Here is a 24,338-nt window from a genome sequence, read left to right on the forward strand (position 1 = left end):
TTCTTTGTCCCTTTCTTGATATAAAGACATCTTTCTCTCTCTGTAATTTTCCTTCCCTTATTTGCTTGCTTTTGTTCTTGAGCTGCGATTAGATGTAAGTAGTCTAATATAAATCTCATCCAGTATAAATATACTGATAGATATCAGCTGAGATTTGAACCAGAAAAAGAGATTGAAAACCTGCTCAGTATCTCATGTATTTAAGATTTAAATTCCCTGTTACAACTTAACTTCATAACAGGATTAGGCAGCTTGAAAAGAATGGGCAAGATCCAGATCTGGCAGAGTTTGGTTGGCTTACTTCATCTCGAGATCTGGTCTTAACCCAGAAATCCTTGAGCTGGGAATGTTCTCATTTGTTTTCAGTCTGTGGAAGAGTTTAAATGTTGATTGTGAAAGGTCTGTGGTCAGCAGATGAAAGCTGACCACTCTTCCACTTCTGCCTCTTGCAAATGACATTTAGATCCCGTGTGATTGCCCGGTGTAAAGCCTGCAAGAGAGAAGGGTGAGTGTTGAAAACATGAAGTGCAGGCTAACCTAGTTTTGTTACAGTTCATCCTTAACTGGTAAAGAAAAGAAATTCATATGACTTATCATATGAAATTTCCCAAAGAGCATTAATGGTTAAATCCTTGTTGGAATCTCTAATATTGTAAGCTTGTGTGTGTTAAATGACCCTAGAAGGGAAGACTGAGGGGGAGGGGAGATAGAGGATTATCCCTTCCCCAGACCATTGCGCTGACTTGCATACCAGTCTGACAAACACGGACTGAGGTTCCAAGCGTGTCTGCAAATGTTTGCTTCACAAGGAGCCAAGAATGACAACACCAGAGGGATTTCCAGTATCTCACCCACCTGATTAATGCCTGCACTAAGTCACTTAATGTTTCTAGTGTTTTATAGAGTGCGGAGACAATTCTAACTTGGGAACGTCCCTTTTTATTATCCTTTAAATCTAGATGCCATTCAACCTAAAAGAAAAGTCTTGTTGCTTCTAGAAGAGTTTCCAAGCAAGTTTCCATGAGTCTGTGCCCCCAGGTTCTCCTCTTTGTTCAGAGTCCAAAGCCCCTGTCACAAACCTGACAAAGAGATGTTCTTTGAAAGTGCATCCTAAGTAAAACACCTAATTTGGGCCTGATTTTATAATACAGGTCAGACTAAGGAGTGGTCCATGTATCTGGAGCTCCATTTCCTTGGAGTAGCTCCTAGGGGTTCCAGACGCAAATGCTTTGCAATGCTGAAAAGTGGATTAAAATAAGTCTTTAGGCACAACTATGAGACAAGCCAGTATGGAAATGAGCCACTGAGCAGCCACAAATTTGCATTGAAACTTCCTTGACAGTCTTGTATGTTCAGCTGTGAGCTCAGGGTCCAGGCTGTCTGTTCTCAGAGCTCCTCTTACCCTGTAATTGCCGCACTGTTGCAGAGATGCTGGTTCTGCATTGAGCCCCATCTGTGATGTCCTGGGTGGGCAGAGGGTGCAGTCAGACCTGGCCAGACATCTGCAACAACCCAGATTTCTGTACAGACGGTTGTTTAACCACAGCCTCCTATTACCTATATAACCTGAAATGAAAGGAAATGTTATATTCAGCAGTCTCTGAAAAGTGGGGTGTTCACCAGTGCTGTTCTCAGGGATGCAAAGATCTACAAAGCTTTGTTAAAATTACTTTTGCTTGCTTATCTTGCAACTAAGCTGTCTAGTCCTATGACTTTAAATGTTCTCTTTGCAAAATTCTGGTTTTAATTGCAACTCGGTCCTTTAAAGGAAAGCATGTGGATGCAATTTATGTGTAGCAAAAGAGGTTAAATGACTTCATATTTCAGTTCACCTGCTGCAGCAACAAACCTCCAGGAGCAATTACGCCCTTGTTTTTTCCATCAGTCCTTGACATTCTGTAGCACGGCGTTATTGTAATCTCCTGCTTCTGTGTCCTTGGAGTCACCTTCAAACTGTTTAATAAAGTTAAATGTTCTGTTCTGGGCGACAGAAGGCATCAAATTAACATCCAGAGATTTGGAGAGCTTTTACATGCTATGCATCCTGAAGTCATCTTTGTTACTGTTGGTTGCTTTCTATATTAATTCAAGATTTGCTTTCCATATCCGTTATTTCCTCTGTACTCATTAGAAACGTTCTAGGGCTCAGAGGGCAGCAGGTCAGGGTGGAGACAGGGGTTATCCTTTCCCTTCTGCTACTGAACAACCAACAACTCTGGACATGAGCCACATCCAGAAAAACAACTAGTATAAAACTTCGTGCCAAAAGAGAAGGGCTGGCCAGGCATCCTAGGGGCCAGACTTAAGGCTGGGCATGTTTTCTCCTGTTTTTTACAGGGAATTTAGGGGACTAACTCAGTTGTAGACACCCATGCCTGTTCAGACAGATGTCAGGAACTATTGCCTCCATAGCACACATCTGTAAAATATGTTATAAATGGGGTAAGAAGAATTTTATTGATTATAGTCATCTTGTGGGTTATATGTAGCAGTTGGTAAAATCTGCAGATGAGAGTACAGTATTTTGAGCTGACAGAGTCTTTGGACAAGAGTGGTCTGGCAGAGGGGACCAGTGGATCAAGGGTTATCTTAGCTGATGCCTTCTGAAGTCATTATTCTAATGAGAGGTGCCACATTCAGCTGTCAGCTGGTTTCATTATAGTTATTATTGTGGAAGAATCTACAAGTCCCCCTTGCAGACTCCATGTGTTACGTTGTGTGGCACTGTTCCTGCATTGGTCTTAATTCCTGTTCACATTAAACCTTTAATGACCCTTGAAACAGGTCCTTGTGATGTTCAGGCCTACTCTGGGGTCCATTCATGCTGGTCAAGTGTGTAGAAGCTCACTGTTCGTTGATTTGAATGGTCTGGTGATGATGGTACTTTACCACGAGCTTGATGGTTTGATTTCTTCTTCTAGTTGCGACACCAGCAGTGGAGCTTGGTGATGGAGAGCGTTGTGCCGTCAGATCGAGGAAATTACACCTGTGTTGTGGAGAACAAATATGGCAATATTAGGCACACGTACCAGCTTGATGTATTAGGTGAGATTTCACTGTTTTCCCTCAACAGCTGATCTGTGGTGATGTTGAATGGGCACATGATGGGATATGGGAAGCAGGAGCTTGGTTTCTTTCCCAAAGTGCTGGATCATGTGTCTTCTAAAACCAACAACAAGCTGCCTTTTGGCCAACAATTCAGCCTCAGATCTGTGATTAGTAAATTACTTAGCTGGTCTACAGAGGATCCAGCGAAGGAATGGCAGGGTTGAGATGCCTCCACCATTCCTAGGTGACTCTTCCCTTGAGAAGAACTGAGTAGAGCAATGGCCAGGACACCTGGGGGACAATCACAGTTTACACCTTTCCTGCTGAAAAGCTAGGAGATGAAGGGTTCAGAGGAGAATCCTTGCTGGAAGAGTACAAGTAAATTAGGACTTCCTCTCTTTTCTGTTTTTCAGAAAGGTCTCCCCACCGACCGATTCTGCAAGCAGGACTTCCTGCCAACCAGACCGTGGTGGTAGGGAGTAATGTGGAGTTTCACTGCAAGGTCTACAGCGATGCCCAGCCTCACATCCAGTGGCTGAAACACGTGGAAGTCAACGGCAGCAAATATGGACCAGATGGGACACCCTATGTCACAGTGCTGAAGGTTGGTACATGCTCCTTCTTCTCACCCTCAGGGCAGTCCTTCCTCTGCCTTGGTCTCAGTGTTACAGAGACAGCAGCTACATTGTGGGGATGCTCCTCAAAGAAACCCACTGCCATACAAGCGTCAAGAGAGATCAGCACTGAGTATAAAGGTGCTCACCACCAGTGGAAGCCATAAACTTTATTTACATGTTTATAAGTAAGCGCTAGACTAGCAGTGCAATGTGAACCAGAAACTCCCAACAGAATGTGTTCAATTCCACAGTTCCTAGAAGGGTAATCATTATTTAAATCAGATTTTAGGGAGCTCAAGGTCTCATTTTCTGTAAATGTTCTGTGTCTAGAAGAAAAAAGTCATGAGAATAAGCCAAGGACAGCTGTTGAAAGTGTTCTTTTCTTTAAGTGTGCACAGTGGAATACTCTGCTTTTTGGAGGGGGTATGTCCTAAAGTTGATGTTTCAGACTCTTCTGTTTGCCAGAGATAACACAACTACTGCAGTGGCACAGATAAGCAAAGTAGTTGTAAGAGCTGAGGCAACTGTGAGAAATGCAGCATAATAAAAGAGAAGCTGTCAGATTGCATTTGACCTAAAACTGTAAAAATAACCATTTTTTACAGCTTCAATAGAGGTATTTTTGGGGCTTATTAAAATGAAAGGCTCCCAACTAAAACACATTCTTTCCTTTTCCAAGTAAACACACTGCAGTGTGCAGATACTAAATAATGCTGAACTACCAGCACCTGAGAGCCACTGACATTTGTGAACATTGCTATTATCCATGCTCAGGAAAGCCTTTTTTTTATTGAGCAACAGCTCACTTAGTAAGACTTTACTTTGCTAAACTGCTTTTTCGAAAGGGAACTTCCAGGTTACAGCCAGAACAAAGCCAGTTGGTCTGGTTTCCCCTCAACCTCTGTGAATATAAAAAGTAGAGAACAGAGAGTGAAAAGCACATTGGACTTTTAAAATCCCCGCCTTTTTTTTCTTTTAATAATTAAAGGTATTCTGCATTAGTGTTTATTAAAATATCTAGGGCCAAATGGATTTTTTCTGGCTCTGCAGTTACAGCTGAAAGCAGATTTTGCCCCTGCAGTTTCAAGCTGAGGTTGTCCTGTGCATGGACATTCCCTGTGCACATCCTGCTGCACACACCCTTCTTCTCTTTGTATGAAGTTTTTAAAAAACCCCACTTACCAGACAGCATCTACAAAACTGTAACTCAGCCAGATACATGATAATAAAAGCCAGAGACCCTGGAAATAATTACACAGATTGAAATAACAGATTGGTTGGAAGAAATGGTTGGAGACAGTTCTTCAGGATTGGCAACATGCTCTTCTCGCGAGTTGATAAAACTTTTTATTTTCTCTCTGTGTCTCCAAATGTGTTTGAATTATGCATATTTGAATTTCCCCTGGTTTCACAGCCCAGTACCAAGCTCTGAATAGCTGGCTGTGTCACATGCCATCTAGTATAGTCTCCGAGCTCCGTGTGTGGTCCCCGTGGGATAAAGTGCTACCTTTTGGAAGTTTGTAGAGCCGCTGCGAACAGTGCCTTGTGTCACAAGCACAAGCTCCCATTTTGCTGTGGCAAAGAACATATAAATAGTCTGTATAAATAGTGTTTTAAAATTAAGTTGGAGCAGCACCGGGGTGGCTAGGTAATTAGAATTGCCAAATACCTTCTCTTCTGTGGACAGCAAAGGCTCCGCATTCCTCGAAGGGGAGCGCAGGCAGGCGTTTGAAAGCACGAGTTTTGTTTGGTTTTATTTTTTTGCTGAATAGGACCAGCACACGTCTATTTACTACTTCTGGTTAATCAGGAATGCTTTGAATTGTATTAATGCTGGCATCAGCGCTGGGGCACGGAGCATTTCCATTTTGGGATGCATCTTTTGTGCGCCAGTACTGGGCCTCTGTGGAGCTGTGTCAGGCCCAACTTTGCCGGGATTTTTTTTTTTTGTTAATGTGTGTGTGCTTGTTTTTTAAAAATAAAGATCTGATAAAATGATCTCAATGTCATCTTGGGGCCAGTCCATTGGCATTATGGACTCATTCCCCTCATGTCACGCAGTGCTGTTGCTTTGTCCCGGTGTCCTGGCCGTGCTGCTGGAGCAGGGTGCTGTTAACAGCCCTTCCCTGCCCACAGTTGCTTTAGAAAAGGCTCTCTCCTGCCCAGTGCTGTGGTGCCTGCAGGGAGATAAGGGTTTTTTATCAGCCTGCCCTTCCCTCCTGCCTTCAGGAGATTTTATGGAGTGTAGAAGCTGCTATGGGGCAGTTTATATATGGGGAGCATCCCGGTCTCCATAGGAGTGAGGGGGACAGAGGTGCCCAGAGCATGAAATTCCCCCTCACAACTAAATGGGGGGGCAAAACCCACCCCAGTCCAGATGGGTAAATTGAATGCCGTACTTTCAACCCATTTTTTAAACAGCCTGACAAAACCAAGCCATCACCTGCATCAGTTCCTGAAAGCCTGGGCTAATTTGTGATCAAAGGAAACCCCTTTTTCTTTGCAGAAGAGCACTAAATGCATTCCAGTTACAGAGGGGGGGCTGGCAACACTGTGCCCAAGCTTTGTGAAAGGCTAAATGGTATGTTCTGCATTGAAACATGCCCGGTTTAATTATAAACAAGGCAGCAACAGCAGGCAGGCACGTTTACCCACTAGTCAGGACAGGCAAACTTGCCAGCACGTAAGCCTTAGAGATGAGATCAGGTCAAAACCGGTGGTGTTTGTCATCAGACATGGACATTTGGGCTCCTTTCTGATGCCACCTCTGAGTTCAGTTCCTAATAACCTATCAGATCTGGCAGCCCTGTTGATTTTAATGGGCTGCAAGTCATATTGGCAGGATCAGGCCTTGAAATTGAAGGCACTGAGACTGGGCTGGATAGCGTAAGACCAGAAATGAGAAGACAGTTGTTTTATTTTCATTTCCAGGACTGAAGTTGATTTTTTTCTAGACTTTCCCTAGGCTACTTCTGAGGCCACCAAAAACAGTTTTGCATTTTCAACCAAAATAAAAACAACTGTTTAGGGAAAAAAATGATGTACTGTTGTGGCAGTGTGGAAGAAGAGAAATAAAACCCCTGCTTAAGAGTCTGAAGTTTGTTTGATTTATATGCACCACTTTATTTAGTAAAGAAGAGGCTCCTATAAGCAGTGGAAAAAATTACAGCTAATTTCTGAAAGGCAAAGTCAGCAGCGAGTTTCAGACCGCCACTGCTTATATTTTGTTTCCAAATTCTATTTTGGAATCTGATAATTGAAACAGTATTTGCTGAGCCGGGTTGCAAACACAAATCTCTGCTTAAGCCGTTTCTCTGGTGCTTCTGTCTGCAGAGTTACTGAGAAACTGTAGGGTCTTTGACTGCTGTCAGATGGAGAAGTGGGAAATTGGTCTGTTTTTAAAAAAAAATCTCGTGTGTGAAGGGAAGGGAGTTCACTTGCATGTGGTTTGGGGGCCAAAACGCAACTTCTCTTCTTCACCCAAGTCCTGGGTTAGGTCTCTCACCGCAGGGTGAGCTGGGGATGTTGCCACAGCCAAAAAGAAAATAGCTGTGAACAGTCAATCCTAGCTAATATAGGTGCAATGGAGGTATTGTTTGGTTTACTGAAGTTCAGGTTTCTGTCTATTCCTGCAGTCTTGGATCAGTAAAAACGCTGAAGCCGATGCTAACCTAAATCTGTTCAATGTGACAGAACAAGATGAAGGAGAATATCTGTGTAGAGCCAACAATTTCGTAGGCATAGCCGAAAAACCATTTTGGCTCCACATTCGCAAACCAAAACCAGGTAAACCACAGACTCTGTCCCAAGGCCCTGGCAACTGCAAGAATGAGCTATAACATTTTTAAGAAGCTAGTGATTAAAATTACTATTCATTTTGTATTATACCCTGTCAACTGACGCTGAATGGCTTTATCTTATTTTCTTGCTAATTTTTTTTTCACAAGAATGTAACGCCTATACAGCAATTGCCATGGAAAAATTCCCACAATAAAATGACTGTCAAATTTTGCTATCAACTCTTCACGCTTTTATTCCTTTCCCTTCCTTACAATTGAGTGCTGATAACAGAATTGCATGTTAATGACCTGTGACGTTCAAAGCTCTGGAAAACCAAGCTGTTTCAAGATTTTCACCTGTAAAACTGATATAATCAGTTCTGTCCTTTGGAGAAGTAATGGAGGAATAAATATCAACATTGGCTCATGCAAGCAAACATGTTAAATAGAGAGCGGCAGCAATCTCGTGGGCTCTGGGGTTTGACTTCAGCTTGGAGGATTTGGCTGCTGTGTTGCTCAGTGCCACTGCAGGAAAGTTCCTTACAGGCACTACAGTATCGAGGGCTGTGTAATCAATATATGGCTTTGACATGCCCACTCTGACAAAATTGCAAAATTCTGTATTTTTCGATGAAATAACAAATCAAAATGTTTGGATGTTCCTCTGATCAGCACTTGAATCTTTCCCCACTACATCTCCCCTCCTTTCTCCTTTCTTTCTCTCTCCCCTCTCCTCTTTTACCATCTTTCTTTCCCCACCCCTGTACTCACCTACTAACCGAAAGTCAGTCATATTGTGGGGGCAATTTTTCATTTGGATGCTTTTGCTTGCATGCTTCTTTAGTGGGACAGAGTAAGAACCTGGTGAAGGGAACTTTTTTGCTTTTGACTACAGGTTGCAGAGGGGAATGAATAAATAAATGTGGAATATGGGCCACTGGAAAAAAAAAAAAACAAACTCACCTTAATCTGCTTTTGAAAATTTGCCTGTGGTGTCCTCACACTTGCTGGGAATGTGGCTTATTCTCTGTTTTCCCTCTTTCTATATGTGTGTGTTTTTTTTCCCTGTAGACGGCAGGTGTTAACACAACGGATAAGGAGCTAGAGATTCTGTACTTGCGAAATGTTACTTTTGAGGATGCTGGGGAATATACTTGTCTCGCAGGGAATTCTATTGGGTTCTCACATCACTCTGCTTGGCTGACGGTGCTACCAGGTATTTCCTTCTGTGCTGGCCTCTCCTTCCCTCTCCAGGGTGCCTTGACGTTTTGCTTTAGAAATGCCAAGTTCCTGCAGCTCGCCCCTTGCTTGGAAGGGAGGGCTCTCCTCTGGGATTTGCTCCAGACCCCTGTTGCATACTCACAGCTGACACATGCATTGAATCTCAAGACTTAAATTATTATATCAGTAATGATACAAAATGCCCAGTATCTTCTTTGATAACAGGGAGGTGTTCACAGCCTCTTTGTTAGGAGACTGTCAAGTGCCAAAATGAGGATCTTTGTCTTCTAACACTGCCAGTGGGAGAAAGAAACCTCCTCATCAGATGATCCAGGGCACCTAAATTGGACATAGACTGCAGATCATCTTATGGAGGAACTTTTCTGTCTAACCTCATATCTTAACCTAAAATTAGATGCAAAAGTGGTTGGTGTGAGTATACACTTCCCTGCCTGTAGCATTATTTCCACTTCACGGATGAGGAGGCCAAGATAGCGATCTCAAACAGAAGGTCGAGGAGAGTCATCTGTAGACAGAGCCCAGGAGTCCTGGCTCCCAGGGGCTTTGCATGCTGCCTGCTCCAGCTGGGATCGATGAAAGCTGAAGTGGGCTTGAAACCTGAGGCCAGAGTGACCTCAATTTTGTGGTCCTTTCATGTGCAAAGCTCTCACGGACAATGAAGCCAGCGCAGAATGTGCAACAGAGGGGTCTGCTCTCCAAAAGAGGGGAATGAGGCTGTGCTGTCCCTTCACCTGCAGACTCTGCCTCCAGCTACTGGACAGGCTTGAGCATGATCCAGGAAAGCACCAGCAATTTTCATACTGAATCTCATGGGTGCTGTGCCTTGCAGAGAGCGCAGGAACAGGCCTGAGTATATTTAGTAGATCCTTACTGAAAGGGCACTCAAAATCCTATACACCCCACTTTGGCTTAACCAGTCATAGACCACATTCGGGTCCATTTCGCAACACATCTGTCTCAGGATGTGTTTAGGAACTAGAAACTTTGGCATTTCTAATCTTGACTTTATCTGTGCGGGTGATTTGGATGTAATCGCTTTTACTGGGGCTCAAGAAGGTCTCCTCCATGCCCAATCCTGCTGCTGGTGGGATCTGCTGGTCTTTTCTCTGTTTATTTGCCAGCTCTGTAATAGCTGTTTCTGCTTCTGCCATCCACTGGATGAGAAATTGTTTCCTTTGGTTAGAAGACTAATGTCTCTGTTATTTTGAGAATCTCCTAATACTGTCTCATCTGACTGTTACGCTGTTTTTACAGTGTATGAACTCATACCTCTTATTTAAGCAAAGAATAAGCAGGAGAAAACCCACCAAAAAACGTGAAGTGGAACTTTATATTGAAGTCAGACACGGTGAAGGACAGCCATCTATGCAGCAGCAGGCCCCAAAGCGCTACCCACAGAGAGGGAGCAGGATACAGCCTGTCTGGGGAACCTCTGCTTGTAAACCCCTGTCCACACTACAGGAGGAGAGACGTGGAGCAGAGGGCAAGACGGTGTGAACCAAGGCAGCAGAGCTGTGGCACCGACCCTAGCACCTGATCCCAGGAGATCTGGTAACCCTTCCTCGCAGGAGGAGATGGCCACTTGGCAGGATCAGGCCCTGCACAGCTGGCACACAGGCTGGTGCAGCCTCACGTGTCACCAACAGCCATTTCCCCATGTTCCCCTGGACACAGCCACTGAAGAGCTGACACAGAGCCTGCTGCTGCCAGGGGAAAGTGCCCGCTGCTTGCCAGAAATGCTTCTTTGAGGAGCAGAGATGTACACGAGCTGTTAGTGGGCTAACCACGCCAGCATGACTTCATTATAAAGTTTCCCACTGCTGACTGTTCCTCTGATGCCAGCACACCTTTGGGGTACAGAAAATTAGTACCACCATGGCCCCTTCCTCTGGTCTACGTGCCTGTCCTGAAAGGAACAAGGGAAGAAACAGAGCTGAGCTTTGCTGGTCCCAAAAAAGTCTTGCTAGCAGGTAGCCACTGCTGATGGGCTCATGCCATCACCCTCCCAGCTCAGCCACCTCTCTGGGCCAGACCTTCCAGCCTCTTTCCAGCAGAACTAAGTTTTCATGAAATAATTATGCAGATTGCTCTCATGAGGCTTTTTCCCTGTGTGATGCGTCATCCCTGGGTGCCCTTCGAGCCCCTTGGTCCCTCAGGGCAGGCACTGGTCTGGTGGAAATCTTTGCTGGGAAAGTCGAATCAGTGAAGTGCAGCAAACCCCAGTCCTGCAGCCTTTGCATATCCGAGGCATCCAGATACGTGGTGTGGATGTGCAGGGAAAGCAAGATCTGGGTCAGAGGGACAGCACAGACACGTGACGATGCCTTCAGCCTAGAGCAGTGGTTTTCAACCTGTGGGCTGAAGGCTCATAGAAACTCCAGGGTTGCAGTAATTACCCCAAAAAAGGCAAACTGAACTAATGTTTTAGCTACAGCAGCAGGTTGAAAACCACTGGCCTAGGAGAGTGCCCTCACTGAAGTCACTCAGCAGATTGGCACAGATGAGCTAGTCCTCCCCAAATTCCTTGTGCTGCATGTGTGTAGTTGCATGCGGGCAGCTGCCCGCCCTGTCCTGACTGCCATCTCTTTGTCACCCCGCAGCAGAGGAGCTTATGGAAATGGATGATTCAGGCTCAGTGTACACTGGCATTCTCAGTTACAGCACTGGCTTTGTTCTCTTCGTCCTGGTGCTGATCGTTGTGATTGTCTGCAGGATGAAAATGCCAAACAAAAAAGCCATGAACACCCCCACTGTACAGAAAGTCTCCAAATTTCCACTCAAGAGACAGGTAACAGAAAGTAGATACAAGATTCCTATTCCCTCCTATGGTTATCCCCTTTTTTTTCCCCTCCTTGAAATTTTCTCTCTAGGTGAGAAGCTCTACCAGAAAAACATTGCCCAAGAGGGACATAGTTGGCTGCAGTCTAGGAGTTTAACCCCTTTTATTCATTTGTTTCTGTTCCAGTGGAGCAGTAGCTGGTAGCAGCTGACTCTGGTTCATGAGCAGCCGTGTTTCTGTTGCCCTTGTCCAAGAGGGGCTGGCATAGTAGATGCCATAGAAAGTACACCTTGCAGGGGAACAGTTTAGTCCAGGCTCCCCGGTGAAACAGAGATTTGGGGAGCAAGAGCACATTTAGTTGTGCTTGTCCCTGCTTTCACAGAGGTTCTGAACCAATTCTCATGGAGTTGGGAGAGTCCTTTTTCTCCGTGCAGTTAGAGATGCTCTGCAACATGTAATTGCAGAGGGGCAGGAGCAAAAGGCACCATGTAAAACCACATAGTGAAGGATATGGATTTCACAGCTTTGTCTGCAAGCTCATGGTGGGCATTTACAGTTCCAGAACAGGAGAAGTCACTCAGAAGTCATAGCCTGTATGTGCTATGGAGATAGAACAAATACCTCCTGCCTGCTGGAGAGCACTGGCTGACCAGTCCCTCCTTTCCACCAGCTAAAAACCTGACCACAGGTACCTAGATCAGTGCATTTGTGCAAGGATGAGGGGAGAGGTGGAGGGGGAGGGATTTGCAGTTTAGAAATTACCAGAAAGGTGTCAGTGGACAAAGATTGCTCAAACCCTCTCAGTGGTCCATCTTGGGCACTGCCTTCCCTAGGAATACAGTTGGCAATAACACTTCATTTGCTCTACCCAAGCAGGTGTCGTTGGAGTCCAACTCTTCCATGAATTCCAACACGCCCCTGGTCCGGATCACGCGACTCTCCTCTAGCGATGGGCCAATGCTGGCCAATGTCTCCGAGCTGGAACTACCTCCTGATCCCAAGTGGGAATTGGCACGCTCTCGGTCAGTCAACCCACAAGGTGGGGTCCCTGTGCCTGCCGGGAATGACACCACCCTGGTACCCACTAACGTGCCTGCTTGTTCCTCCTTCCAGCCTGACCTTGGGGAAGCCGCTTGGCGAGGGGTGTTTTGGCCAAGTGGTGATGGCAGAAGCGATTGGGATTGATAAGGACAAACCAAACAAGGCTATCACAGTTGCTGTCAAGATGTTAAAAGGTATGGGGAGTCCACAGAGGGCAGAACAGCATATTGCACTGGGCTTCCCTCTTGTTCCCCCCTCTTTTAAGTCTTCTATATAAACACATACAATAGAAGAAACCAAAACCAGCCTTTCTTCCCCTTCACCCACATAGCCTGGGGGTGAGGGCTGTCTCCTTGGAGAGTATGTAAAAGTGCAAATCCCATCAGGAAGAGGGACTGGGAATTAACCCAGTTCTCTGGCAAGGGGTAGTAGCATCCCTGAGAAGAAGGGGAACCCCCTTCACTTCTAGCTAGCTCCATGAATCAGCCTTCACTCCTCCCATAACCAGCGCTGCCTGTTCTAGCAAAAGCTTATGCAACAAGCTCAGGCGGAGTTCACAGAAATTCAGTTGACAAACTCCTTGAGGAGTTTCTTTGTTGAAGAAACTTGATCCCAAACTCCTGAGAGGTTAAAGGGAGGCCAAATACGGGGGAGTCAGTGGGCACCTCCAGATGAGTCTCTGTTTTCCATCCTTCCCCTGTGCACAGTAACCACAGACAACACAGTAAAAATCACTCTGAAGAGTTCAGCTGGAGCAAGAGGGCAGATGCTCCAACAGTGAGCAGCCCAGGGCTGAGGTTGCTTGGAGTGACATCTTTAAAAAAATAATATTTCTTATCAGAAAAGGATTTGTTTAATGTACGTTTCCTTCAGTCCCTTCTGAAGTTGTTTTTGGAAGCAGGAACATTTCCATCTTTCCAAACCAAAACATTCATCTGGGGAGATTTTCCCCCATTTTTCTACTTTTTTAGAAAGCTTTCCATGCAAAAAATACATTCCTTCCTCTACGTCTCTCTCCCAGCTTTGACTTTCCCCCATCCTTAACTCTTTGGCCCTGGAGATGAGGGAGGAAAACAATCAGAAATGGAAAATGGTGCTTGGTACCAAAACTGACTTTTTTTCTTTAACACTTACCAGGATGAAACAGAAGAGGAATGGTTTTATTGATTTCCATATGAACATTTCTCTCCATCTATTTGTTTTTTCTTCTTGAACAAATACTCTCTTTGTTTTGAGATGATAGGTTTTTTTGGTTTTATTTTGATTCTTCTTCCCAAAGTAGAATAAAAACAAACACTGCCATATTTTGAGTACTGTTTCCCTATCCAAGCCCCGCATGGCTACACAGCAGTTGTATTAACTACTTCACAAAACACTTAATTTTTTCCTGACATTTTTTTGCTTTCCTCTCTTGCTTTCTCCAGATGATGCCACAGACAAGGACCTTTCCGACCTGGTCTCTGAGATGGAAATGATGAAAATGATTGGGAAGCATAAAAACATTATTAACCTCCTCGGTGCCTGCACACAGGATGGTAAGTGGCAAAGCAGCCCTGTGACTGCAGGGCCGTGAGAGGCTCAAGTGTGACTGTCCACTGCAGGGCCGTGAGAGGCTCAAGTGTGACTGTCCCTACTCTGTAGTTACTCACTGGCTGCCCAAAATGTCCCAGATGAAATTTCGGTGGTTATCTGTTCCTCCACTGGATGCTGATGTGCTCTTGCTTGCAGGACCACTCTACGTGTTGGTGGAATATGCGTCAAAAGGGAACTTGCGGGAATACCTCAGGGCACGTCGCCCACCTGGCATGGACTATTCCTTCGACACCTGCAAGCTGCCCGAGGAGCAGTTGACCTTTAAAGACCTGGTTTCCTGTGCCTACCAGGTGGCCCGGGGCATGGAGTACTTGGCATCTCAGAAAGTGAGTTGAGAAACCTCATTTGGTAGAAGCGTCAGTCAGACCCACGTGTTCAAAGGCATGTAGTGCTCTGTGTGTGTGTAGGACAACCTCAGGCAAAGGATTGCAGGCTTCTCCCTTTAGAGAACAGATTTTTCCATATGAAGTGTCTTGGGTTTTTTGCTGGAGGCTTCATTCTTATGCCAAAGTTTCTGTATGCTGGTTGCATCCATGAACTGTGCAGCTGTCGCCTGCAGGCCCGTTAGCATCCTCACAATGCGTATAAAAGCACAAGCAACCCAGACCTTGGTGCCTGTCCTCACTGATTCAACCTCTACCACTCACAGAGGTAACTGGCTTTCAGATGTACGATCCTGAGGCTTGGGCAGCAGTGGTTGGGGGAGCGTCACGCCAGGTTGTGAGCTTCCGCTCTGGGAGACGTTACGTTGGACAACAGTCAGAAGCTGAGTGCACCTCTGTCTCCGCCATCTCCCCTCTGAGATTGGTAAAGATGGAGAGCACCCACAAGGAAGCTGAGATCCTGGGTGTAGCACACATGTTCGTGGCTGTGACCAGCACACGTAGGCTTGGTGGGAGCAGCGCTGGCAGTGGATTTGGCTCAATGAATGACCGTGCCCAGGATGCTCCCTGGGGACCACTTTGCTGGCACTGAGACGGCTGCTGCGTTTCCTTACATCATACCCTGGGTTGAGTCCTGATTTACCATGCCATCAGCAAGTGGAGACTCAGGCTTTGGGTTCACGAAGCTGTGCCCCAGCTGGTGTGACCTCTTTTTGCGGGCAGGGAGCTCTATGGCAAGAGGAAGTTCAGCTTCAGATGTCAGATGTGTTCATCCTGTGACTGCAGTTCAGGGCAGACAGTTCATGGTGGCTTTAAACTCCCCTTCTGCACAGTGCAGGCTAATTTAGCTTCTTTCTCAGCTAACAGCTATGATGTACTTTGGATGTATTGGGAATGTCTTAATTTGAGGATTTTTCTCCTTCAAACTTCAGCCTGCACTACTCTTCCTGGAGGAAGCAGGGCAGAAAGACAGCTTCACATCCCAGTAGGCACCCACAGAAGAGGAGTGTTAGCTTTCTCATCTGTGCATCCCTTTTGGAGAGAAAAGACACGTGGCTGTGTCAGCGCTGAGGCTGATGATTTGGTGTTGCTAAGAGGTGGCTCCCACCAAGCATGCATCATGGGGCAGTGACACAGAAAGCGAGGAGTTAAGCAGTGCCCGCAGCTTTATTAGCTTGGGAGTCAATGAAACAGCAGCTCATAAACCGCACGGTGCTGTTGGTTCCAGGCGCGAGCAGCTAACAAGCCCTTATTTATTGACTTGCTCACCTTTCACAGTGCATTCATCGCGACTTGGCAGCCAGGAACGTGTTAGTCACTGAAGACAATGTGATGAAAATAGCTGATTTTGGCCTCGCCAGAGATGTTCACAACATCGACTACTACAAGAAAACCACCAATGTAAGTATAGAGCTGCCAAGCACATGCAGTTCTCCTTCTGGCAGGGAATTCAGCCACCCCTGCATAAGTGACCCTTGTCCCACATCTCCCTTTCTAGAGGGGCTTAGGAAGAAGAAATCTGCCAGTGGCCTCAGCTAGTGAGGGACTGTAGATAGTGTGGTCCCAGGAGTCTACCCACCATCTGTTTTCTTCCTGACAGATGCTGCTGCTGCTAGCAGCTGGTTGTGAGGTGTCAGCTCTGGCCAGGAGGCTTTAGACTAAGAGAAACCAAAGGTTTTACCAAAGGGGAATGGAGCCCTTTCCAATCTGCTGCACTACCGTTCATAAAGTTCCCAAGGAGCCAACCTTTGGTCCCACCCTTGACAGAGGAATGTCACTTTTTGTATTCCTGGAGCTACCTTTTTTACAACTGAGCTCCTTGACTCCTCTGCCAAGGGTGAGAAGATGGTCCCAGCCAAGGGCTGAGTCCGGGAGCCCTTTATATTTTCTGTACAGATTTATTTAGGAACTAATGGCTAGAGAGACAACCTGTGTCATGGTTCAAAGCCCTGCAGCAGATGTTGAGCTCTGAGCAGTCCATGAGACATCCTCCCCATCACTGTGATGCTGCAGAGAACAAAGCACGTCACAAGTGCTCTTCAGCAAAAAAGCAAAAGCCACAACTATACAACATGGTGTGAAGGTGGCAGTGGAAGAGGTTGAGGTTATGGGAGAACCTGAGGCTCTTGCAATTGCAAGGGGTCAAATGTCCAGGCAGTCCTACAAAGCCTACCATGATCATAGTGATCCTTTCCAATTTCATATCAGAAATCTCTCTTAATTGCCAGGATTTCTTAATCATAAATTAATAAATATTACTAGGAATTTTAATTGTACATCAGATAGACTTTCCCTGTTTGGGCTGCATTGGACAGCTGAGAGCGTAATCCCATTTGTGCATCCTGCCTGTGTCCCATCTCTGGTTGTCTCCTCCAGTGAGACAGTGGGTCAGAAGACGACAAAGCCCTCCCATAGCCATATTATGCCTCAAACACAAAACAGTCCTTTCTCCCTCCCTCCAGGGGCCAAACTAAGCCCAAAAGAATTATGATTAGTCTTTCTAATCTTATATTTCTCATATGTGACAGCCCACGTTTGTGACCCTAATGTAGGATGTTCCTCTGGAAACCTGCAATCAGGCTTCCTCCTTTAGCCTCCAGCAGGATCAGGATTTGTTTTTTAGAGGATCTGGCCCTTGCCTTCACTCTTGAAAGTTTCCCTTCAAGTTCAGTGTAAACCGGGTTTGGACTTGGAGTCAAACTGCTTCTTCCAACCAGAGACAGAAAGTGTTGTCCCGTGCTCTGCTGCAGAGCTCGCTGCGTTTGTGAGCAATGGATGCTGTTCCCATGCAAAGATTTAGATGCGCTGATACGTTAAACCTGCCTTGGCAGTGAAATACAGTCCTCTACAGAGAGCATTTACTGCAAAGCTTGTCAGCGAAGATCCAGGGATCAAATGCTCTAATCTGTTTATATGTGGCCACTACTGCTTTGCCCAGTGACTGGGAAGGCAGATGTGGTTGTTAATGAAAATGTTTCAAACTGGATTAGAAAAGAAGATTCAGATGGTGCCGTTGTGGCTGGGGGAATATGCTGATGGGATGTTCCCATTGTCTTCCTAATTACAGGGTCGGCTGCCTGTGAAATGGATGGCTCCAGAAGCCTTGTTTGACCGGGTCTATACTCACCAGAGCGATGTGTAAGCATACCCACACTTTTTTAAAAAAGTAAAATGACAGGGAAATCAACACCTATAGTATCTTAAAGGCAAATGTATTGCTGAGCACAAGCAGGGCTCATTCACCGCTGGGGCGCCCGGGGATGCAAAAGCAAATGAATCTATTCCAAGCTGCAGCTTTGCACACGTGGCTTTATTTTAACCGTTATTTAACTGCTTTCATCCGAGGATGTCTAGTGAGCTGCTGAGAAATTACTGGAAGGCGTGCAAGTATTTATTGTCCAGGTTATAGATGAGAAGATTAATCCTGAAGTCAAAAAAATTCATGCAAAAAAAATTACCCTTGGCTTCCTCCATGCTTTGCCCCAGACAGTTACGCTTCAGTGGAGTGCATGGGATGAGCTTGAAATATTCTTCCGCTGTTGGTAGAGTCGATCAGAGAATATTCCACAAATATATTCTTGAATTAATTTGGCCACTTCATTTATTTGCCTTTATTTTTCCTAATCCTGTCTTGTCCATTTTGGTACCTCTGCATGGTAAGCAAACAGCAGAGCCCACGTTACATATAAATCTGTATCATGCCTGAACTTCGCAAGGCTGATGTAGCTCAGCATGCACACTGGCTTTTTTATTTCAGTATTTGGTTGATAATGGCATTTTTACAATAATTCAGCAGCCAGCCTGCCTGCTCCTCAAGGCTCATCGCTTGCAATTGGACAAATGAATCTTTCTATTTCTGTATTTTTCACATACTTTGGCTTTTATTGATCTTAAATCATAGTTTCCATGCTTAGGTAATGCTGCAGCAGGCATGACAGATAAATCAAAGCTAGAGACCGGGAAAGCGAGCATGCGTGAAAGAGAAACAGAGACAGATAATCTCTGTTTTTCAAAAGAAAATGAAGAAGGCAAAAGATATTTTTGAAAAAGAGGACTTTTAACCAGAGCACAGCTGCGGGACTGGAGTGTGTAACAGTAGTGCTCCGCTGATTTTTGTTGGGGTATTTTTCTCCGAGCTTGGCCAGTGAAATGAGTGTTGTAACAAGCAAGTTTTGGTATCAGCTTGCACAATTAGTGGCCTGTGGTTCCAAGCCTGCAATTCAGTGAAGCTGTGCATGAATAATTTGATTTGTTCCATTCAGTGGAGCTGGTGGAAGACCTAACAAAGAGCTGGGGGTGATAGATGGGCTGTCACCTATCTGATTAAATGCTCATTTCAATTTCAGACTTGGTGCCTGGGATTTCTTTGCTATTGAGTTGGATCAGCAGAGATCTCCAAGTAACTAGTAAAAATGGCCTAGGCAATTAGTCATGCTATTGATGACTTTGTTAGCTATGCATGGCTGCACAGAAATAAAGCCAAGCTGGGGGGAGGGGATATAAGGGGGGGCTTGGAAAAAAACTCATTGAATTTTAAAGATCTTTCTTTGGTTTCCAGCTGGTCTTTTGGAGTGCTACTATGGGAGATCTTCACTTTGGGAGGGTCTCCGTACCCAGGAATTCCCGTTGAGGAACTCTTCAAACTCTTGAAGGAAGGCCATCGGATGGACAAACCCGCAAACTGCACCCATGATCTGTGAGTATGTGGGGGTGGGGTGACAACCTCGCCCTGCTGCTCCTTCCCTCTGCAGCCAAATACCACTCCAGGTAGTGGTTTGGGCTGTTGGGGCATCCCACTGAGAGACTGTGTGGGCCATCTCCAGGTAGGCTAACCCACCCCAACTCATTTCAGCTCAGCCCACGACTTAACGCACCTGCCCTCGGTTGGGGGTGTAGCTCTGGTGGGTCATCGTTAGGACAGGTCCTCCTCCTGCTTTGAGAGTGTGGACACGCATGAGATGATCAGTAACAAGGAGCATGGCTCCACAAAACCCTCCTCCTCCTCCCCCCAGCTGGCCACAGGCCAGGGCCACCGTGGCTGAAGTTGCGTTGGCCATAGCTGTTCTCTAGGCAATTTGGGGATGGGTGGGCAGGCAGGCAGGCGCCACTTAGTCCCACCATGGGTGACAGTCCCCTCTCTCCTCATGCAGGTACATGATCATGCGGGAGTGCTGGCACGCCGTCCCCTCGCAGCGGCCCACCTTCAAGCAGCTGGTGGAAGACCTGGACAGGGTCCTCACCGTGACGTCCACCGACGTGAGTGTGGTGACATGGGCATGGGGAGGGGTCGCTCGGTCCCTGTGGGGGGCACCCAGCATTGATGGGTCTGTCGCCCTGGCAGGAGTACCTGGACCTCTCGGTGCCCTTCGAGCAGTACTCACCGGCCGGCCAGGACACCCACAGCACCTGCTCCTCAGGGGACGACTCGGTCTTTGCACATGACCTGCTGCCCGATGAGCCCTGCCTGCCCAAGCACCCCCCCTGCAACGGTGTCATCCGGACGTGAGGACCCCCCGGGTGGACAGACAAACAGATGGATGGGCGGGCAGCATGCCCACAGAGGTGTGAATGTGGGGCGCCGAGGACGAAACCGTAGTGAAGGATCTTCCAGTGGAACTGCGTGGTGGTGCCCAGAGATTTGTGTTGTTGTCAAGCTGTTCAGGGTAAAAAAAAAAAATACTTTTTTTTTTTTTGTTATTTTTTTTCCCGTTTGCTGTATAAAAAGTCAAGTAGCACTGTTTGGCCTGAAGGAACTAATCTCTTGCCAAGATGATTTATCATTATGATTTTTTTTGGTTTATTTTTCATTTTTTGGGGTCTTTTTTTCACTAAGCAGAATGTTGAACCTGGGAGGTGCTGACCTCCCAGCCTCCGCGCTTGCGTTTCGAGTGCCAGAGTAGCCGTTCTGTGCCTGCAATACGAAGAAGAGGAAAAAAAATCTTACTTTTTTACAAAAAAAAACACAAACAAAAAAGTGTAAAGAATGTAGAAATTCTTTGCTTATGCAATCTGTACATGAACCTTTTTGGTGGAGCTGAAAAGCCACGTTGCCTGCAGGGATTCATATATTTATAAAAATATCTATATTTTTGTTGTCGTCGTTTTTATAGCTTCATGATCGTACTACCCAGCTACATAGAAGGAATCCTTTTTGGAAGAAGATAAAAAATTAAGTAAAATGCAAATTGTCATGGAGAAAGGAAAAAAAAAAATTGATAAAAATAGACAGTCAAGTCATCTGAAATGGCAGCGCTTTGGCCGGGCTCGGCGGCCGCCGGCCCTTGCACTGGGCTGGGAGCGATGGGACCGTGTCAAGGCGGGAGCAGACCCCAGGGACGGGCAGAGACCTGGTGGTGGCCGTGGGGGTCCCCGGGGAGGAGAGCGTCACCCATCCAAGAGCAGCGGGAGACCTGGGTCCTGGGTGCCCACGCAGCATCTCAAGCCACATCCCGACCTTTGGGAACAGCTGTTTTGGGGAAGAAAATCTCACTTTTTGGGGTTTGCATAGTTTTGCTTGCCAAGGGTGAGTGGGAGGGGAGCAACTCCTCCATCCCCCCCTCGACGCCAGCGGTTTGGCCCCATCTATGTGCAGTGACTCGGAGAAAGAAGTTACGGGTACCTGTAGGCAAGAGCCTTTAACTTATATCAAAAAGGTTTATTCCAGAGAATCTGTGTATATATCTATAAATATATCCTGTATATATATAAATAAATATATTAAAAAAAAAAAGAATGTATAATACTAATGCAACATAAAGCAGTACTGAGAGAGAGTCTCAAAATACGAGCATTGCAATCTAGGATATACTGATCTGGGCAAAAGAGAAGATTTTTTTTGTTTGTTTTATATCTTCACAGTTTTGTTTTAAAAATTGTACCTTAACATGTATATTTGTAAAGTTATTTATAGACATTAACATATCTGTTCATTGGTTTAAATAGCGTAGCGTTACTGTAAACTTTTAAATTTCACCGAGCTTAAGGGTGGGTTTTTTTAACTTATTAAAAATGGAGAAAAAATATATTAATCAAGTTTTTGTTTTGTGTTTATGGGAAATATTGAAAGAATGTATAGATGTACAGTCCTTTAACAAATTACATTTAATGTTATAAATATATATATATGTATTCATTAAAAAAATATTAGTTTATCCTGGATTGCAGTGAGCAAAGGTAAGTTTATTTTTCAATACATCAGCAGTGGTTAAAACCAAACAAATAGCAGCAGAGAGATGATTTTTACGTATTTCAGAAAAACAGGGCCAAGAATTCTTCCATCAGTTTAACCACTGTGCATTAAGGGGGCGTGGGTGTTTATTTTTCTATTTTCAAATGAAGGTATTCATTGTGGTCGATTTAATAACAAGTATGCAGCAAAGCAAAATGTTGACTTTGGATGATGCGGGGTAATATTTTTTTTCCCCCTTTGCCAGTACCGTTGTATTTTGGGCTTCAGAAATGCTATGTGAGCAAAATAGCAAGAGGAGTGACACTTTGCAGGAGAGGTGCAATGACTGTGTATTTCTTTTGCATCTAACATGTTGGAAAATGCCAGTGATGCCTGATTTTCTGTGTTTAAAGTGCTGTGCTGTTTTGTTCCTCGATGTCAGATAGCTGTTTAAAAGCACAGGAGTGAACTAAGGAATTTTAGCGTGGATCAAGCTGACAAGGGGGGAGATTTGGGCTGGGAGTTTTTTGTGGGTGGGGTTTTTTTTTGTCCAGAACACTTTATTTACTACCACGAAGAGGCAAGGCAAATTGCGTCCTAAATTCTTTCTTTCCATTTTTCTCTGGTGCATATTACATATCAATGTTTCAGAATAACAGGATGACAGCATCTCATTTTAAGATTTTTTTTTTCTTCTTAGAGCCACAAAATCCTTATCCTAAAATAAATAATTTATAGTTTGAGGTTACTTCAATGGAAGTTTGAGAAGGTAGATTTCTATAGATTTTTGTTTTGTTTTGTTGGAATAAAAAAGATTTTTTTGGTATTTTCTTACAAATGTCTGCTAATTGTGTACATTCCAAGTACTCGAAGCGTTGAGTTTTCCTGTACTGAAAAGAGAAAATGTACAAAACTGTGCATGATTTCAAATGTTACTAGATATTATAAATATATATATAATTTATTGAGTTTTTACAAGATGTATCTGTTGTAGACTTGTTGACTTTAACATTTCTTATTCAATGCTTATATAGTTTTATAGCCTGGACTATTATCTTGAAAAGCTTAAAAAAATTAAAAATTCCAATTTTGTTACATTTTATACTGTTGATGTTACAATCCACAGGTTTGCATAGCGTGATTTTTTCAATGAGCAACTCTGTTCAGTTTATTTTAATACTGTATTTCTGTGCCTGACAGCTGCAGCTGTCGAAGGTGTGAGATGAACACTAAATAAAACTATTCTACTTTTGTTAACATGGCAAACTTACTTCTACGGAAAAAAAAAAAAAATGTTGTTAAATTTGGGGGTTTATTCCCAGTTGCGAGAGCCCTTTGCAAAATCAAGTCTTCTAGGCTCTGGGATTTGTAGTGCTAGGAGGGTTTATTTTTCACAGTGCTGCTTTGTGAGTCCTGGCCAGCACAGGTTTTATATTCATAATAAATTTATAACAATTTTGGTTTAAAGACAGTATTATTTCTTTGTTAGTGGGTATATTTAGATCCACACAAGCCATTGTGTGCATGCAGGTATAGAGGTATTTAACCCCTGCTCTCATACCAGATTAAGCATATAGCAGTAGCACAAGGGCAGGAATTGCTCATTAAACCTCTGTTACGGATTTCATCCAGACCAGGACGTCTCCCAGTGTGGTCGTGGTGGCACTCGTGACGTTGCATTCAGCCCTGCAGATGCTGGTGGAGATGCAAGGGCCACAAGAGGACCTTCCCCACCACTCGGAAGGGGGGAAGATGGATGTTTCCAGAGCGGGCACCCAGTGGGATGAGCACGAGGGACTTCATTCTGCCCATCTCCCAGGGAGCAAGGGGACCCCAAGTTTGGCTTTGGCTTTGGTGGGGGTGAGCAAGGGAGCTCAGTAAATCCTTGCTTTGCTGGTAGCAGCCAATGCAGGGGGATGTTTCAGCTTGGGAGAGAGTGGGTCAATCCTACCAGCACTTCCATATAGTATTAACGGAGTTCTACAAGTGATCCTGTTGAACTGCATCCCAGACACCTCAACTTTTGCATGCAAGTTTATCTACCTACCCGTAACCTGCCTACAGTAGCAGGCATTTGTAGACATGGGCACGGGAGGGCCTGCATCTGAGCAGGTTATGCCTGCAGCACTGGGACTGCCACCACCACTGTTGCATCCTAGTTGAATTGAGGGAAAAAAAAAAAAAGACCCAATTACATGGGTTTTAGGTCATTTCCTTGTCATTGTAAGAAAAAAACATTCTTTTAGCACTACTAAGATGCACTGCATTGTGGGAGGAGATGTCTTGCTACCTAGAATGGGTTGTTTCCATGCTTTAAGGACACACTTTGATGGCCAGCCCTGCACCCTGCCCCAGGAGCGTCGTGGGCCAAGGGATGATCCCTGGCCATCCAGGGTTGCAGTTGAAGTGCAGCTAAACAGGCTTTAGCTGGCTCCCATGCAAATGGCTTCATCGTAGCAGGGTGGTGAGGATGTTGTGCACCATTTGCCACCAGGACTTGAAAAGCAGGAGAGGGATGGATCATTCGGCAGTTAGCAGTGGTGTGTAGCATACCCGTGTTTTATAGCTGCCCAAAAACAAGTCCTCCAAGCACATAGAGAGCACAGAAGTCAAAATCTCAAAGAGGCAAGTCTCTGTCCCGGCACAGTTGCTGACCCACTCATGGAGCTGGCGTGATGTTTGCTTTCC

The 24,338-nt window shown here is 45.2% G+C and overlaps 1 protein-coding gene across 5 annotated transcripts in view; it reads left to right on the forward strand.

Moving 5' to 3' along the window:
* Positions 1 to 22,907, forward strand: part of FGFR3 (fibroblast growth factor receptor 3) — a 57,856-nt gene extending 34,949 nt beyond the window's left edge. Inside the window, exons 5-17 of one of the 5 annotated variants that reach the window (XM_074821925.1) lie at positions 2,922 to 3,045; positions 3,462 to 3,652; positions 7,301 to 7,451; positions 11,287 to 11,480; positions 12,342 to 12,487; positions 12,579 to 12,700; positions 13,931 to 14,041; positions 14,235 to 14,425; positions 15,761 to 15,883; positions 17,550 to 17,620; positions 19,041 to 19,178; positions 19,633 to 19,738; positions 19,824 to 22,907. In XM_074821925.1, the coding sequence (XP_074678026.1) occupies positions 2,922 to 3,045; positions 3,462 to 3,652; positions 7,301 to 7,451; positions 11,287 to 11,480; positions 12,342 to 12,487; positions 12,579 to 12,700; positions 13,931 to 14,041; positions 14,235 to 14,425; positions 15,761 to 15,883; positions 17,550 to 17,620; positions 19,041 to 19,178; positions 19,633 to 19,738; positions 19,824 to 19,988 (1,833 nt within the window). In that variant the 3' untranslated portion in view covers positions 19,989 to 22,907. Of the gene's footprint in view, positions 1 to 2,921; positions 3,046 to 3,461; positions 3,653 to 7,300; positions 7,452 to 8,515; positions 8,661 to 11,286; positions 11,481 to 12,338; positions 12,488 to 12,578; positions 12,701 to 13,930; positions 14,042 to 14,234; positions 14,426 to 15,760; positions 15,884 to 17,549; positions 17,621 to 19,040; positions 19,179 to 19,632; positions 19,739 to 19,823 lie in introns of all 5 variants that reach the window. The other 4 variants (XM_074821926.1, XM_074821927.1, XM_074821928.1 and 1 more) reach the window with 4 other exon arrangements.
* The last annotated feature ends 1,431 nt before the right edge of the window (positions 22,908 to 24,338 follow it).

This window comes from Strix aluco, chromosome 4 (assembly GCF_031877795.1).
Source record: "Strix aluco isolate bStrAlu1 chromosome 4, bStrAlu1.hap1, whole genome shotgun sequence".
NCBI classification, from domain to species: Eukaryota; Metazoa; Chordata; class Aves; order Strigiformes; family Strigidae; genus Strix; species Strix aluco.